Source organism: Xenopus laevis, chromosome 5L (genome assembly GCF_017654675.1).
Source record: "Xenopus laevis strain J_2021 chromosome 5L, Xenopus_laevis_v10.1, whole genome shotgun sequence".
In the NCBI taxonomy this organism is placed as follows: domain Eukaryota; kingdom Metazoa; phylum Chordata; class Amphibia; order Anura; family Pipidae; genus Xenopus; species Xenopus laevis.
This window is the reverse complement of record NC_054379.1, coordinates 57,135,749-57,149,453: the sequence shown is the minus strand read 5'-3', so window position 1 is coordinate 57,149,453 and position 13,705 is coordinate 57,135,749. Positions and strand designations below refer to the sequence as shown.

General features: G+C 40.9%; 1 protein-coding gene across 5 annotated transcripts in view; it reads left to right on the top strand.

Annotated features, from left to right (window-relative positions):
• pde10a.L (phosphodiesterase 10A L homeolog) overlaps positions 1–13,705 on the top strand; it is a 291,758-nt gene that overhangs the window by 168,587 nt on the left and 109,466 nt on the right. Inside the window, exon 1 of one of the 5 annotated variants that reach the window (XM_018263103.2) lies at positions 10,504–11,331. The exons of the other annotated variants lie outside the window; for them this stretch is intronic. Coding sequence (XP_018118592.1) covers positions 11,268–11,331 — 64 coding nt within the window. The 5' untranslated portion in view covers positions 10,504–11,267. Of the gene's footprint in view, positions 1–10,503; positions 11,332–13,705 lie in introns of those variants that run through there. 5 annotated transcript variants of the gene reach the window in all.

The following is a 13,705-nucleotide window of genomic DNA, read 5'->3' as shown; positions in this document are numbered from 1 at the left end:
GCTTGTAATAGAAACAAGTCAATGTGACCTTTATCATGTCCAAAAACCTCTGATATCATTATTATTCTGTATTTTATTCTGGTACAACAGGATTTGTCCTTCAATGATGGCCCGAATAAATGATTTAAAGTGGCATTGGCATCTTGCAAGTGTTACTTTCCAAATATTTAAATCCCTGCATAAAGTATAAATATTTTGATGGCTGCGCCTTTTCATTTTACACATTCTCCTTTCACAAACATCAATAGAAAAGTTACAAATTGAAAATATATTCAGATCTGTTTTACAAGGGATGTTTAATCAAGCTAGGTAAGCGTTATAACCTCCTTTATTGCATATCAAGCTATTGCATTCTTTTAATTGAAATCTACAACTTCCTAACCAGCAGGTGCAAAAATAAATGTATCCTTAAATCTTTTAAAGGACAGGACCAAGGACAAAGGGTATTTTGGTAAACGAGAACATTTCAAGAATTATATATTGGCCGACTTCATAATACATTCTTTTAAAGAGCAGATGATGTTGCATCATTATGTTGTGCATCAGTCTGTAGCTATGTATGTACTACTGTAAGCTATAACATCATTGGCAAAGTGTGCTGCCAACTACACAAAAAAAACTGTCAGTTTTTGCTTGACGTTCTGACCATAGCTGCTAATAAAATGCTAGAAGCACTAGGTGTGTCTGTAGGTGTATCGGTTAAAGTCGTGCAATTATTTTGAGATAGGATTCAAGCAGTCTCACATTGCACAGTTTTCTGTAGCCTTATAAAATAAAATGATGGGATAAAAAGGAAAACTAACCACGGCACACATTTACTACAATAGTCAGCCCTAGGCTGGATGCTGAATCTCACCTTTCAGAAATATTACAGTTATTTTTTTCTAGCTTTTCGTTTTCATGTAATTGCAGATCGGTTTTTTCAGTATATTTGCACCCCTTCTTCCAACTGCAGCTAGTGAGGATCGAGCAGATTTTTTGAGAGCCGTTTGACACGATCTAGTGGAAGGGGAATGCGCCCCATATTCTTTGCAGTGATCCTGCCACGCACACCCCACTCTCACAACTACCCACAGACAGTCAATAGCTAAAAAACTGCTTTTCCTATTCAACTCGTTTGGAAACAGTAAAGAGCGTCGGCATAAGGATAAATCTAGATTTTGTTTTGCTTAAATCATTAATACACACATGTAATCTGTAAAGGGTTTATAACATGCGAATATCTGGCACAACACAAACGCGCTCGAAAGTTTAAGAGTACAAGATGCGTGTGAAGGAAGAATTGGTTTCATTACTAGCCTACTGAACGAATAATACAAGAGATTCGAGTCGTTTTTTTTTCTGCCCGAGCCCAGAGTGAGCTGAACAGTAGCAGGATTATCTTGGAGCAAATATTGTTTAGTCTGCCTGCATGTCACAGGACACTTGTTTGGAAAACTCCAAGGTGAAAATTCAGCATTTATTCATATAGGACCCAAACTAATCGCACAGACACAAACACGCACTTTCCGTAGGAGGTGTAGCATTTTTTCAACATACAGCTTGAAATGTTCCCAAGCCATCTGATTATTTATTGTAAACATATCCAAAGGTATGAGTGTTCACCACTTTATGCAGTGAAAAACTAGTAATCATTTAGAAGCCGCATAAACCACATAGAAACAGCTTTGATTTACAATGATCATCCACCAAAATTCAGAGCTGCGTGTTAAGGGGTTAATGGGTCCAAAAGAAACGATCTGTAGAGGCAGGTTAAGCCTGTCAGACAGACAAAACAGCTGTATTTGGATTTAGTTTCAATTTAATAATATATTAAGTTCTGTTTCAGAACTATTCATTTATGTGATGGGAGAAAGTGTGCAGGGATGGGGCTATGTTTTTCCCATCTACCTGTTTAAAAAGAGATTTGTGTAGTTGCAGTATTGCTGATGTGAGTGTTATAAGACCCTGAAAAGACCTATTTGGCATTTATTTTTATGTAATGGGTCATAATTTTAATCTTCTTGTCTAATTCCAACAAAGTTTAGTTCAAAACATCAGATATGTTTTCACAGGAACTGTGCTTACTCACTTATAATTATGGCATTGTGAGTGCATTCTGATACTGTGCATGATCATGGCAGTTCTAAAGTGAAATATTCACTAGTGTATTAATGCCATAAAGCATTGACATGTATGATATAAGCATAAGCATGGAAGATACAATGTAGATAATGAAATGAATGAAATATAATATAAAAAAGACCTAAAGCCATGGCCATACACTGGCTACACAATTAAATGTTGAAGGCGGAGGGAAATGTAAATGTAAGTGCAGTCATGCAGTGACATCTAGGAAGTGCAGAATGCAAAATGAAAGGGCTCCCTAGGCAACCCGGCTGGGAAGCCCCACCCCCCGGAAGTGCGCACATGCGCGAGCGAAGGAGGGGTAAGTCACGGGGGAGGGAACCACGATGGAGGGGAAGGTGTCAGGAGGGAAGGATGGGGAGTACTACTGAGAGGTGCAGACTAAGGGTAGGCTGAAGACAATTTTAAAGGTAGCTGCCGAGCGCCCCCCTATTATTGCACCCTAGGCAGCTGACTCTTCTGCCTACCCCTAGTTCTGGCCCTGAATTGCCTGCCCTGCCTCTATGCCTAAGGCATAATAAGGATTTTTATATCTATGTGACCGGTCCCCTTTAAATGTTTGTCAACACAAAGTTACTACAAAAAAATGGTTATACTGACGTTTTAGTAAATTGCAGATATCATGGAATAGTCTAAAATTCTATAAGCAGTTCTGAAGCATCAGGGGCTCCTTCTGGGCACCCAAAATATTTGGCTCCAAGTTAAATACTTTCAGGAATGTGTAAATCCAATGAAGAAACAGGGAACAGGAAGCTCGTATTGAAGGAATATTTTTATTTGGTGCTGGAGTTAGACAGTGCATAAAAAATTACTAAGATTGTTTGGTTTGTGAAGTCACATAGCACAATATATTTTATATTCCTTTGTTTTCAATATTGGATATAGAATCCTAACACAACAAAACCCAAGCTGAAAATAGAAAGCAAGTGCAAAAATAACAAAATCCATTGTAGGAAGGGAAGGTATACAGTAAGTACCTGAATAGTTTGCCTTCATACCCAAAGTAAATTGATCTTAAAAGAACAGTGAAGCATATCTGGTATTTGGATTCTTACACTAGTAAACACATTATATGCAATGTTCTATAAATAGATCATAAACCCAAAACTCCACTTTTACCCAAAGGAGATATCCTGAACAACTTTCCAATACATATAATTAGCAAATATTTAAACAATTTTAATTTATTTGTAAATGTTATTGCTTGTAGAGCAGTAGCTGTCTGTCTCGATGTCTGTCTCAAATATCAAGCTGTCTTGATATTCTTGGCACTGCTGGTTCCGATTATAGAAACATTTTAAGAAGTCAGAACCAGCAGTATAGGGGGTGGCATACAAATACTGCTTTCATTTGCAATTTCATTTACAGCTAATATTTAAATCAATTACTTTTCATCTAGGGAAAAAAAAAGTTGCTTAATGTAACATTTTATCTCAAATGAAATATATTATTTTAAGGTTTAAAACCTAATTAAAGTTTAAGAACTGACTTTAAATGTACATAGCTCTGTAAAACAATGCCAAACATTTTTACTAAAGCATGGGCAATCACCCATAGCAACCAGTAACCCTAGCGGCCCTAGAAATTGGATTGCTGAAATAGCAAATTGTAGAGCTGCTGAATACGTCCTGGGTATGTTTACTAACATTGGAGATAAAGATCTGAAGTTAACTCAAAGGTGAACAACCCCTTTAAAGGGGAGTATATAGTTTGTTAACATCATAAAAAACATTAAAATACCTTTTTTATATTCTACCCTGGGCCAGAATGATTTTTTTATGTCAGATAGTTGGAGTAATGATATATCACCAATCTTTCTAAGTTCATTGTTATTAACTCAAGCATAAAGCTGTTAATACCACCAAAAAACATTTGCCCAACTTCAAATTGTTCTAGTGACCTGAATGATATGTCTTTCCTTACAGGGTACTCTAAATCCCTAAAATTGCCACCTGTATAGACAATACATCAGCAAATACATAAACACCATAATAAATTCAAGGAAGGTTTTTGTGAGGTTGACTTCTTTGTACAATAACAGCAGCAAAAAAAAGTTCTTACTCCAGTATAGGTTCTTACTCCAGTATAGGTTTGCTTCTCTTTTATGATTTCTCCCATGTCTAGCAAAGTGGTGGGTTAACAATGTAATATTATGGGTGCTCTGAATACCTGTTGACCAAGTACTGCACTGAATATTAACCTTGGTTATCAGGTCTACATTTGGTTGATGGGATTTGCTCCATCCATACAAATTAAAAAATGATCAGGGAGGGCATCATTTAGGCCTGTAAACTCCCTACTCCCTACTGGGCTGTGAATTCACTCAAGAGTGACCATGCAATTTAAGCCACTTATGAATTTTTAGTGTGATATAGACAGTGATATTGGCGTTAATTTTTCAGCTTTCTGTTCAGCAGCTCACCAGTTAGGTATTGCAGCAACAATTTGGTTGCTAGGGTCTTATTTCCATAGCAGAAAGGCTGTGGTTTGAATAAAAGATTTGAATAAGTATAGGAGGGGGACTGAATAGGAACATAAGTAATAAAATGTAGCAAAAACAACACAATTGTAGCCTCACAGAGCAATGTAATTTGCTGTATTTTAAACAAGGAACATACCTATATTGTATTTTAATATCATAGAGGACATGTCCGTCTGAGGGTTAGTGTTGACCAAAGGCAGTGGTCCATGCTGGAGGTCTGTGTATGCGCTGATTCTTGAGGACTGGCTTTCAATGCATCACTGATGGGTGGCTCTCAATATATTGCTGGCCCTAATTGTGCTTCAATTCTATTGAGGGGGGATGTCCACAATAAAGTGCAGGCATGCAAATGAGCATGGGCTAAAAGAGTGCTTAAAGAACGAAAGAAAGAGTTCTGCATGTCCTTTATATATTGTGGACATGTACTATTTACTGTGAGACTGTACTACTACTTCCAATTGAAATGCCATTTTAAATACATTTTCAAAAAACAATTTAAAAAATGATAATTGATAAATATTATTCTTGCTCTCTAAAACACAAAACATGAACCTCAAGTTTGGGGGCAGCATTTGATCTACAGTAATAGATGTGGTTCAATGTAACTTTGGAAAGAGCTTATTATTATTAGTTGTTATTTATATAGCACTGACACATGTAGTTGTTTTGCAGAGATGGTTCACTCACTGTACACATTTAATGTTATTTTATGTGGGTTAATATGAAAAGTTTTGCTCATAACAATTGCTCTCAAGCCACAAGGAAAAGTTCTCAGAGAAAAACAGTCATTAGAAAATGTTAGAGAAACTATCTCTGTAGTAATATGAAATATAAAAACTTGTTTACAGAAGTGTTGCTGACATTTACACAAGCTTGAGCGGCTATTAAAACCTAGGTGGAGACAATACCATTCCCTGCACTTGGGAAATGAAAGAAAGCATTTCCTTGTGTATATAACACTGTTTATGGGTGTTTCATATGTAGGGTGGAGTGCTTCTACCAGTGTAAATTGTACACCCATTAGGTGCCTGTTTAGTATAAAGCCCCAAGGGCCAGAACAACATGATCCAGAAACAGAAAATAGCTTGCAAAGAGTGATTAGTGTAACCAGGGCCAGATTTACATAGTGGGCCCACTACCGTTCTTCGCCCATGTCCCCTCCAGGGGGACAGGAGCAATGGGGATTGGCGCACGGGAAATTTAAAAAATGATTGTATCTCCAGCGCATCCCCAGTGTTTTTGCACCAATGTGGGCAGTGTCGGACTGGGACACCAGGGGCCCACCAAAAAACCTTAGACCAGGGGCCCACCAAAAGTTTTTAGACCAGGGGCCCACCCTCAGTACTATTTTCTTTCTCTCCTCACTCAACCTCTATTCTCCTAGTCTCTTTTCTTTACACTATAATCTATTATTCCATCTACTTAGCCCCTTTGTTCTCATAGAAATAGGGAATGGCCATGAAATAGGCCAAATGTTTAGCAGCGCAAGGGCCCACTGACACCTAGGCCCACCGGGACTTTTCCTGGTATCCCGATGGGCCAGTCCGACACTGAATGTGGGTGTGGTTGGGCAGCATGTTGCCCCCCTAAAATCCTGCCATCCTAGGCCCGGCCTAGGTGGCCTTTCCACAAATCCTTGGCCTGAGTGTAACAGTGATAATGCATAAAACAAATGTTTGTATGTACGGGCCGCTATTGGCCTTCAAGCCACTCTGTGCATTTGAGGCATAAAAGAACGTGGATGGGAGTTCGGTCGACTTTATTTTAATGAAGAATGCACCAAATTCAGGATTTGGTTCAGGATTCTATCATAATTCGGCCTATTTCAGCAGGATTCAGATGAATCCAAGTGTCTGGCTGAACCGAATCCAAACCCAAAAAAATAAGTCACACGAAGGAGAAAGAGTATGTGATTCAGCCGAATTCTAAAATAGTGGATTTGGTGCATCCATAGTTTTAATAAAAAAATTTGATACATTTTTTTAGTCAACACCCCCCCCATAATCTGAGGATTATCACTACAGCAGAGGAGCTAGTTCTTTCTTGGGAGCAGGGTTATAGTAGCAACAGTGTTTAAAAAGGATTTTTTACACCTTTTAACAAAAAAAATATTATCACTAAAATTATAGTGATGAGTGAATCTGTCCCAAAATCTGTCACAAAACTGTGAAAATTCACAAAACACATTGAAGCCAATGGGTGTCTTTTTGAGGGAACATTTTTTCCACAGCAACATTTTCTATGCAAAATACATTGGAGTCTCAGGGAATTACTTGGCTCCCTCTCCAGATTTCTGCACAAGTGATTGGGTAAGCAATTCATTGTAATTACTATTAAAAAAAACACACACAGATACATTGCAAAAAGGTGGACAACCCCTTTAATGGTGTAATGCCCTGGGAGACCAGTTAGTAACAGGATGCAGTAGCCTAGGTGGGATAGGGTATGGTCTCATGACTATTTTTGCAGTTGGGTGGGAGGAAAATATACATATTTGGGTTATGAGAAATCATCAGGTTTGTTTGTGGTGTTGGTTGCTAGAAAGAAATAAGACTAAATGAATGAGCATTCCATCAGTAATAATAGTAAATTAGTAATAGGGCCAGGTCTAGGACCATTTTTGGAGAGATAGCTATGAGACCAGGGTTTGTATTTCATAGAAGAGACCTGTAAATCATTTTCATATAAAACAGGGATAAAGTCCACAAAGATTAATTGTGCTATTGGCTACTTATGAGATGATTTATATGACTACTAACTGTGACTTAGTAAAGGTCAATCTGCTTTCTTCATAGTTCATACTGTGTTCACTATCTGGGAGCAGGCTGAAGGGGTTTGCTGGTACTACTGATGCTGCTGCAATGTTCACTGCAATAGGATTCACTGCAAACTGCTGTGGTGCAGTCAATGCCAAATCAGTCTGAGAGCCAGCAGTTGCTAGTGGAATGCTGTCTGCAGTGATCTCTGGCTGCTAGTGACAAAGGTCTAAGCTAATACTTACTCATATAGCTGTAATTGTAGGGAGCCCTGCAAAGAGGATATCAATTTTGCAGTTTAGCCTCATGTATTCCAAAGTCTAAAGGACTGTCTGGTTTGACTCCACATTTCCACATAATGAATAAATAATATTTGGGCTAGTATGCTCTCCTGTGAAATCCAACAAAGGTTCCTTTATTGAAACAGTAGCAGAACACTGAAACTCTGCGCTATACGCTATATGAAAATTATAATCTCTGAAATATAACGGCCATTTCCTAACTAAGCAAGCATTTGGATGGCAAATGAAAATTAGCTAGCCATGTTTATGGTAAAACCATCCTGTGTTTATCAGAAAAAAAAAAAATATCTGAAACCCCAAGACCCAAGCATTCCATATCACAGTTCTTGTACCTGAACTTGCCAGTATACTTTTGTGGGAGAAAACCCAGATGAAACTCAAGTAGGCTCAGGGACATTATACAACCCTTCATTATTGTAACTATTCAATACTGCAATTATTAAACTGCACCAGACCAGGGTTATACCAGTGAGCACCAAGGGGGAGATCTTCTTCCTGCTTCCTCTTTCTTCGCATGGTTGTGCATGCGCAGTAGAACAAAAAGCCAAACTTTAACTAAAAAGTTCTACTGCACATGTGTTTGCCGAGGGAAATATGAAGAAAGAAGCAGCCGGAAGAAGATCTCTCCATGGTGCTCACCAGAAACGGAACTAGAGGGGGGCGGGCCCTGGCGCAGGACGCGCAGCTGGGCCCCCCACTCCGTACACCCAGAACTGGCCGGGAATATGCGGCGCCCAGACTGCCGGGGGGCCCTGAGGGTGTGCGGGCCCTGGCCCGCTCGCACCCCCTGCTCCCCCTGTTCTACTGCACATGTGTTTGCCGAGGGAAATATGAAGAAAGAAGCAGCCGGAAGAAGATCTCTCCATGGTGCTCACCAGAAACGGAACTAGAGGGGGGCGGGCCCTGGCGCAGGACGCGCAGCTGGGCCCCCCACTCCGTACACCCAGAACTGGCCGGGAATATGCGGCGCCCAGACTGCCGGGGGGCCCTGAGGGTGTGCGGGCCCTGGCCCGCTCGCACCCCCTGCTCCCCCGGTAGTTCCGCCCCTGGTGCTCACTAGAAAACCCCCGTGCAGTATTTCGATAGGATAGGAGCACTGGCCCGGGGTTTCATGTAAATCAATACAATCACTTGGGGGTGCCTAACATTTGGCACCCCCAAGTGCAAACAGACTTTCCTTCTCCTTTAACATACATATGTTACATTCATGTCATTCATTGGTTGTTCTGCCTCAGGGTTTTTTTTAACCTTGATTATCTGTGATTAGTTGTATCAGTGGGAACAACCTTAATTGTCATGGTAACTCCTCCTTTGTTCAGGCGTAAGGGCAAATTTCAGCAGCTCATTTGCCCCTGTATGGGACCTGCTGACAGGCCCACCCGCCAATATCTCTCTAAAAATAGGCAAGATTTCATTTTCAGCTTGAATCGAGGACTGAAATGGCTCATTGAGGTGGTCGACGCTCCGATAACTGGTATTACTATCATTGTCATCCGATCGTAATGGTGAGCATATTGGGGGAAGGATCTGCTTGTTTGACGATCTCACAAAACAAGTGGATCTTACAAGTGATTTAGCACTATGTGATTACTACACACAGCATGCTATAACCTCAGTCCATTTATATGTGTTGGGTCGCACTGACATGATATCTGGCATCAGCTGAACTGTGTGTGTGTGTGTGTGTGTGTGTGTGTGTGTGTGTGTGTGTGTGTGTGTGTGTGTGTGTGTGTGTGTGTGTGTGTGTGTGTGTGTGTGTGTGTGTGTGTGTGTGTGTGTGTATATATATATATATATAGATAGATATAATACATATAGGTCAATGTTCCCTCTAAGCTGTGGGCTTGTGTGCTAGCACACAAATTTGCAGGCCAGTGCACCAGGTCTGGCTGAGAATTAAAATAGGCCCTGCCATATCAGGTACACAGAGGACCAATCAGCCCACACAAAGGCCCAAACAGCCCCCATCAGCCCACTAAATAATGACTTTCTATGGCACCTTATACCAGCCCCTCTGGCATTTGCCAGAACCCACAGATTATCAGTCCGGGCCTACAGTGCACACAACAAATTGTGGTGAACACAAATAATTTTGTATGAAAACATAACATTTTTCATTCATTCTGACCTGTTTTTAAAAATGTACACACAAGTTTAAAATGTGCGCACAAAAGAATATTTTTGGCCAGCATGGGTCACTCCTGCTTCAAAGGCTCAAGGCACAAATTTCCATGCCATAAAGGGACCAACCAGAGTATTCCGTTTTTCTTTACAGATAATACAACTAATATTACCCAGCTTTTTCAAATGGCAAGAATCAGGTTTCAAGAGTAAATGGGTTGAATTTTGTAAAATCAGTGCTGAGTGAGTGGCAGTATCTGGCTGTTCACAAGAGCAGTGTTTTGGGGGATACAACTTTATAATAGTCCATTTAGAGCATAACAAAGGCAGGAATGTAAGAGTTTTTTTTTAATAAAGGTGTTGGTAGGGTAAAGACGTATTTTTAGAAAAAATACAATCATTGTTATTTTTACCAATACTGCTCAGTCTACTGCTTACTGTGGCTCTAAATCAAGTAGCCTTGGAACAACATCTACCTGCTGCTTGTGCAGAAAAAGCAAAGCCAATTTTCGTGAATGTATTCACCGGCGGCGAAACGCAGGAATTTGCCGCAAATTCGTGCCAGGCGAATTTATTCGCCCATCACTAGCCAGGAGCCACATCACTACTTTGAGGCTGCAGACAGTCTACTCCTCCTGAAAGTAACCTACCCACCCATCCCAATGGCTCTGCGGTGGGACTTACATCAGTGGATATAGATTATGGGGCAAATGAACAAAAGGATAACCAGAAATGACTGTTATGATTACATCCTAAATTGACCATGAATTCTACAAGAGGGAGAAAACCGGTGGCACTGTCCACAGCTTGAATTCCCCTCCTTGTTTCAGTAAATGCAGCAGCGGCAGCCGCTCAGTTCCATACAGATCAGTTTCTCCTCCCTCTTTTTCTTGCCTCCAGCCCATAGCTGCTTCACATAAAGGCAGGAGAACAGCCCAGCCCTGCTCGCCCCCTCTCCCTTACGTCTCCCTACAGCAGCTTCTCATTACGCCCTCCTTCCAATTAGCATCACCCACCCTCTTCCTTTCACATCATCACCGGCACAGGAGGAAGGCTGGGGAAGAAGAGGGAAAGGATAAAAACTCTGCTGGCACCAAGTGAAGACCTAGAGGTGTTTGTGGAAAGTGGGGGATCAATTCGGCCTTAATTCGGGGTAGAGGATCTGCAGCCACCCAAAAAGCGCAACATTCTGCCTCCTTCCTTCCCCCCATAAACAGAGGCTGTTGCATCTTCTGAGCGGATCCTCTGCTATTTGGAGACGGACCTCTCCCACGTCCCGTCAGTTCTGGCGAAGCTACACACTGCAAGTTGCAGGAGGGAGGGAGAGCGGCTCTTGGATCGTTCAGGGTTCAGTTTCTGCAAACTCCATTGGACCCCTTGTACCATTTGCTGGCAGCACCTCAAGGGCCCCGACTGCTCACGGAGTAGGGCCCCCCCACACTGCGGGTACCTCACTCTCCCCAGGGTGCAGGAGCAGACATGGAAGATGGACCTTCTTCTGCAGGCTGCTTTAGAAGGTTTATGGACTGCTTCCTTAGCACAAGTAGGTGTCTTCCAGTGAATGTCTGTCTTTGGGTGCTGCTGTACAAACGTCACTGGGAGTACAAAGGTGTATTGTAAGGTGAAAAGGGGACTAATAATCCGCAAACTCTTTGCTATAACATGTCTTAACACATCTCTTTCCATTTAGCCCGTTAATAATAAACCTCTAGAAAGAAGCGAGTTAATAAATTGCGCTGTGTAAGGATTATAACGCCTAGCGCCGTTTCTGCTCCGGTAAATACACAAGGTTCCGCTTCCATTAGTGCTAATTATTTTTCATTTTTTCAGTGCCTGGTTTTGTTGTCGGAGTTATCTCTTTACGCGTTTAACATGTAATTAAAATGTCATAGATGTGAATGGGATTGTTAGTTACATAGAGGGAATGTTGCATCAATATGGCAGGTATGTGTGTTCATCTGTAATGACCATATCTAGTACAGCCGACTTCTACGAATTGCTGAAGTATTCTTAAACTTCAAGTGAATGGATCAAAGTGCATTCTGGGAGTTGTAGTTTAGAAACTGGAGGTCCGCAGGGCATTTTATTTGACATTTGATTGCCTTTAAAGCTTATGTTATGGTTTTGTTGCCGCAGCTGTCAGTCCCCACAATCTGATTTATATTTTTGTTATTGGCAATATGTGAGGCATGGCAAATAAATCAGTTGATTGAATTGTTAGAAAGCATGAAAAGCCTCACTCTGCTGTAGCCTCATTTATTTACAGGGAGGCTGGATATTGCAGTCATCATCATGTATAATGAATGTTTGGAAATGCTTGCCTACACATCATGCTAGTGCTGCAAACCCCAAATCACCTTTTTGCATTAAAAAGCAGAAATTCAAGCAACCATTCAGTGTAGGATAGCAGCAACGTCCCTGTGTTAATTCACAAAGTGAAGTCTATAGCTGGTAATAAACCTGTTCAGTTTTTGTTACAGTGGTGGTTTTTAAAACATATCTTTTTAGGCGAGGGTGATGTATATAAAATTCATTTTTTTTTTACTGGTAAGGTGGCTGTCTGACACAGGACTGTTGCTGCAGTTTTAAATGCATAACTGTTTAAAAGCAAGCAAAACTCCCTCAGGGTTGCTGTGAAGTATAATAAAGCTGGCCATAGACGCAAAGATCCGATCGTACGAATCGTGGATTCGTACGATTTTCGGACCATGTGTGGAGAGTCCCGACATTTTTCGTCCGTCGGAGATCGGTCGTTTGGTCGATCGGACAGGTTAGAAAATTTCTGTCGCCTGCCGATAATATCTCTGCGTGTATTGCCGATCGTACGATTTTCAGAGGGAGACTGTCACTAGTGTTGTCAGACATAAGTATCGTACGATTGCTGTCAGGGGCAGAACATTGGGTGATCTGTTCTTATTTGATCGGAATGGTAAAGACTTTGATCTGAATGGTTAGTGGAGGGTCGGGAGATGGGAAAGTCCGATCGTACGTTGATTCGTACGATCGGATCTTTGCGTCTATGGCCAGCTTAAGTGATTGGGTGATTGTGCACAAGCAGCCAATTTCCCCTGCTAATACAATAAATTGTAGAGTGCACAATAAGTTTGTATGCACTCATATAATGCATTATTGCCTTGGACTGCTCTACTGCTCTGCTCATACAGTTTTAGAAAGCTACATTCTATGCAGACCATCAGGGACATTAATAGGCAAAAGGTGCATTTGCCCTGGCCTCACCATGAGACATTTCATCTGTTATATTTTGACTGTAGCATCCCTATTATGGTATAATGGTAGACTACTACTGTTCTACAATGTAGCAATATTACTTTATTTTCTTTTGTCTTACAATTTTCATGTGAACAGTCTTTCACCTCTTTCTAACTCATGGGTTCCCACTGTTTCATCACCCCTTGCCAAGATAATATTTATGATGGCCAAAGATGCTGATTAAATAAGTAAGTGAAACCACAGTTTTTGTCTGAGAACATTGCTGAGTGAATTCCCAGTGGTATCCTACATCACATCAGTGTCCTCTGAAGATCTGGGCCCCAAACTGCTTGCTCTGCCATTCCACCCTCAAATTAACACACCAGCAAACGTTTTAAACCCCTCGTTCTGCATTAAAGGTTTTAGGGAACAGAGAACTTTGCAGTAACACTCAATACATATAATTCATTGTATATAAGGAATTATATAGGCACCGTTCATACTGCATCTGACTCAATTGCTTCAAAATTTGTGGCATGAAAAGTGAGTCAGGCAAGCTGTTTTGATGGGGAGCTGTTAAAATATTATCAGCTTAGTTTCAAGGAATGGAAGAAGTCATAAAGAGCTGCCACTCTTGTTCATTAGGCCAAGTGTCCTTTTCTAGAAGAGATTGAGCGGAATTCTGTTAAACAAATAGCAGGACCTTC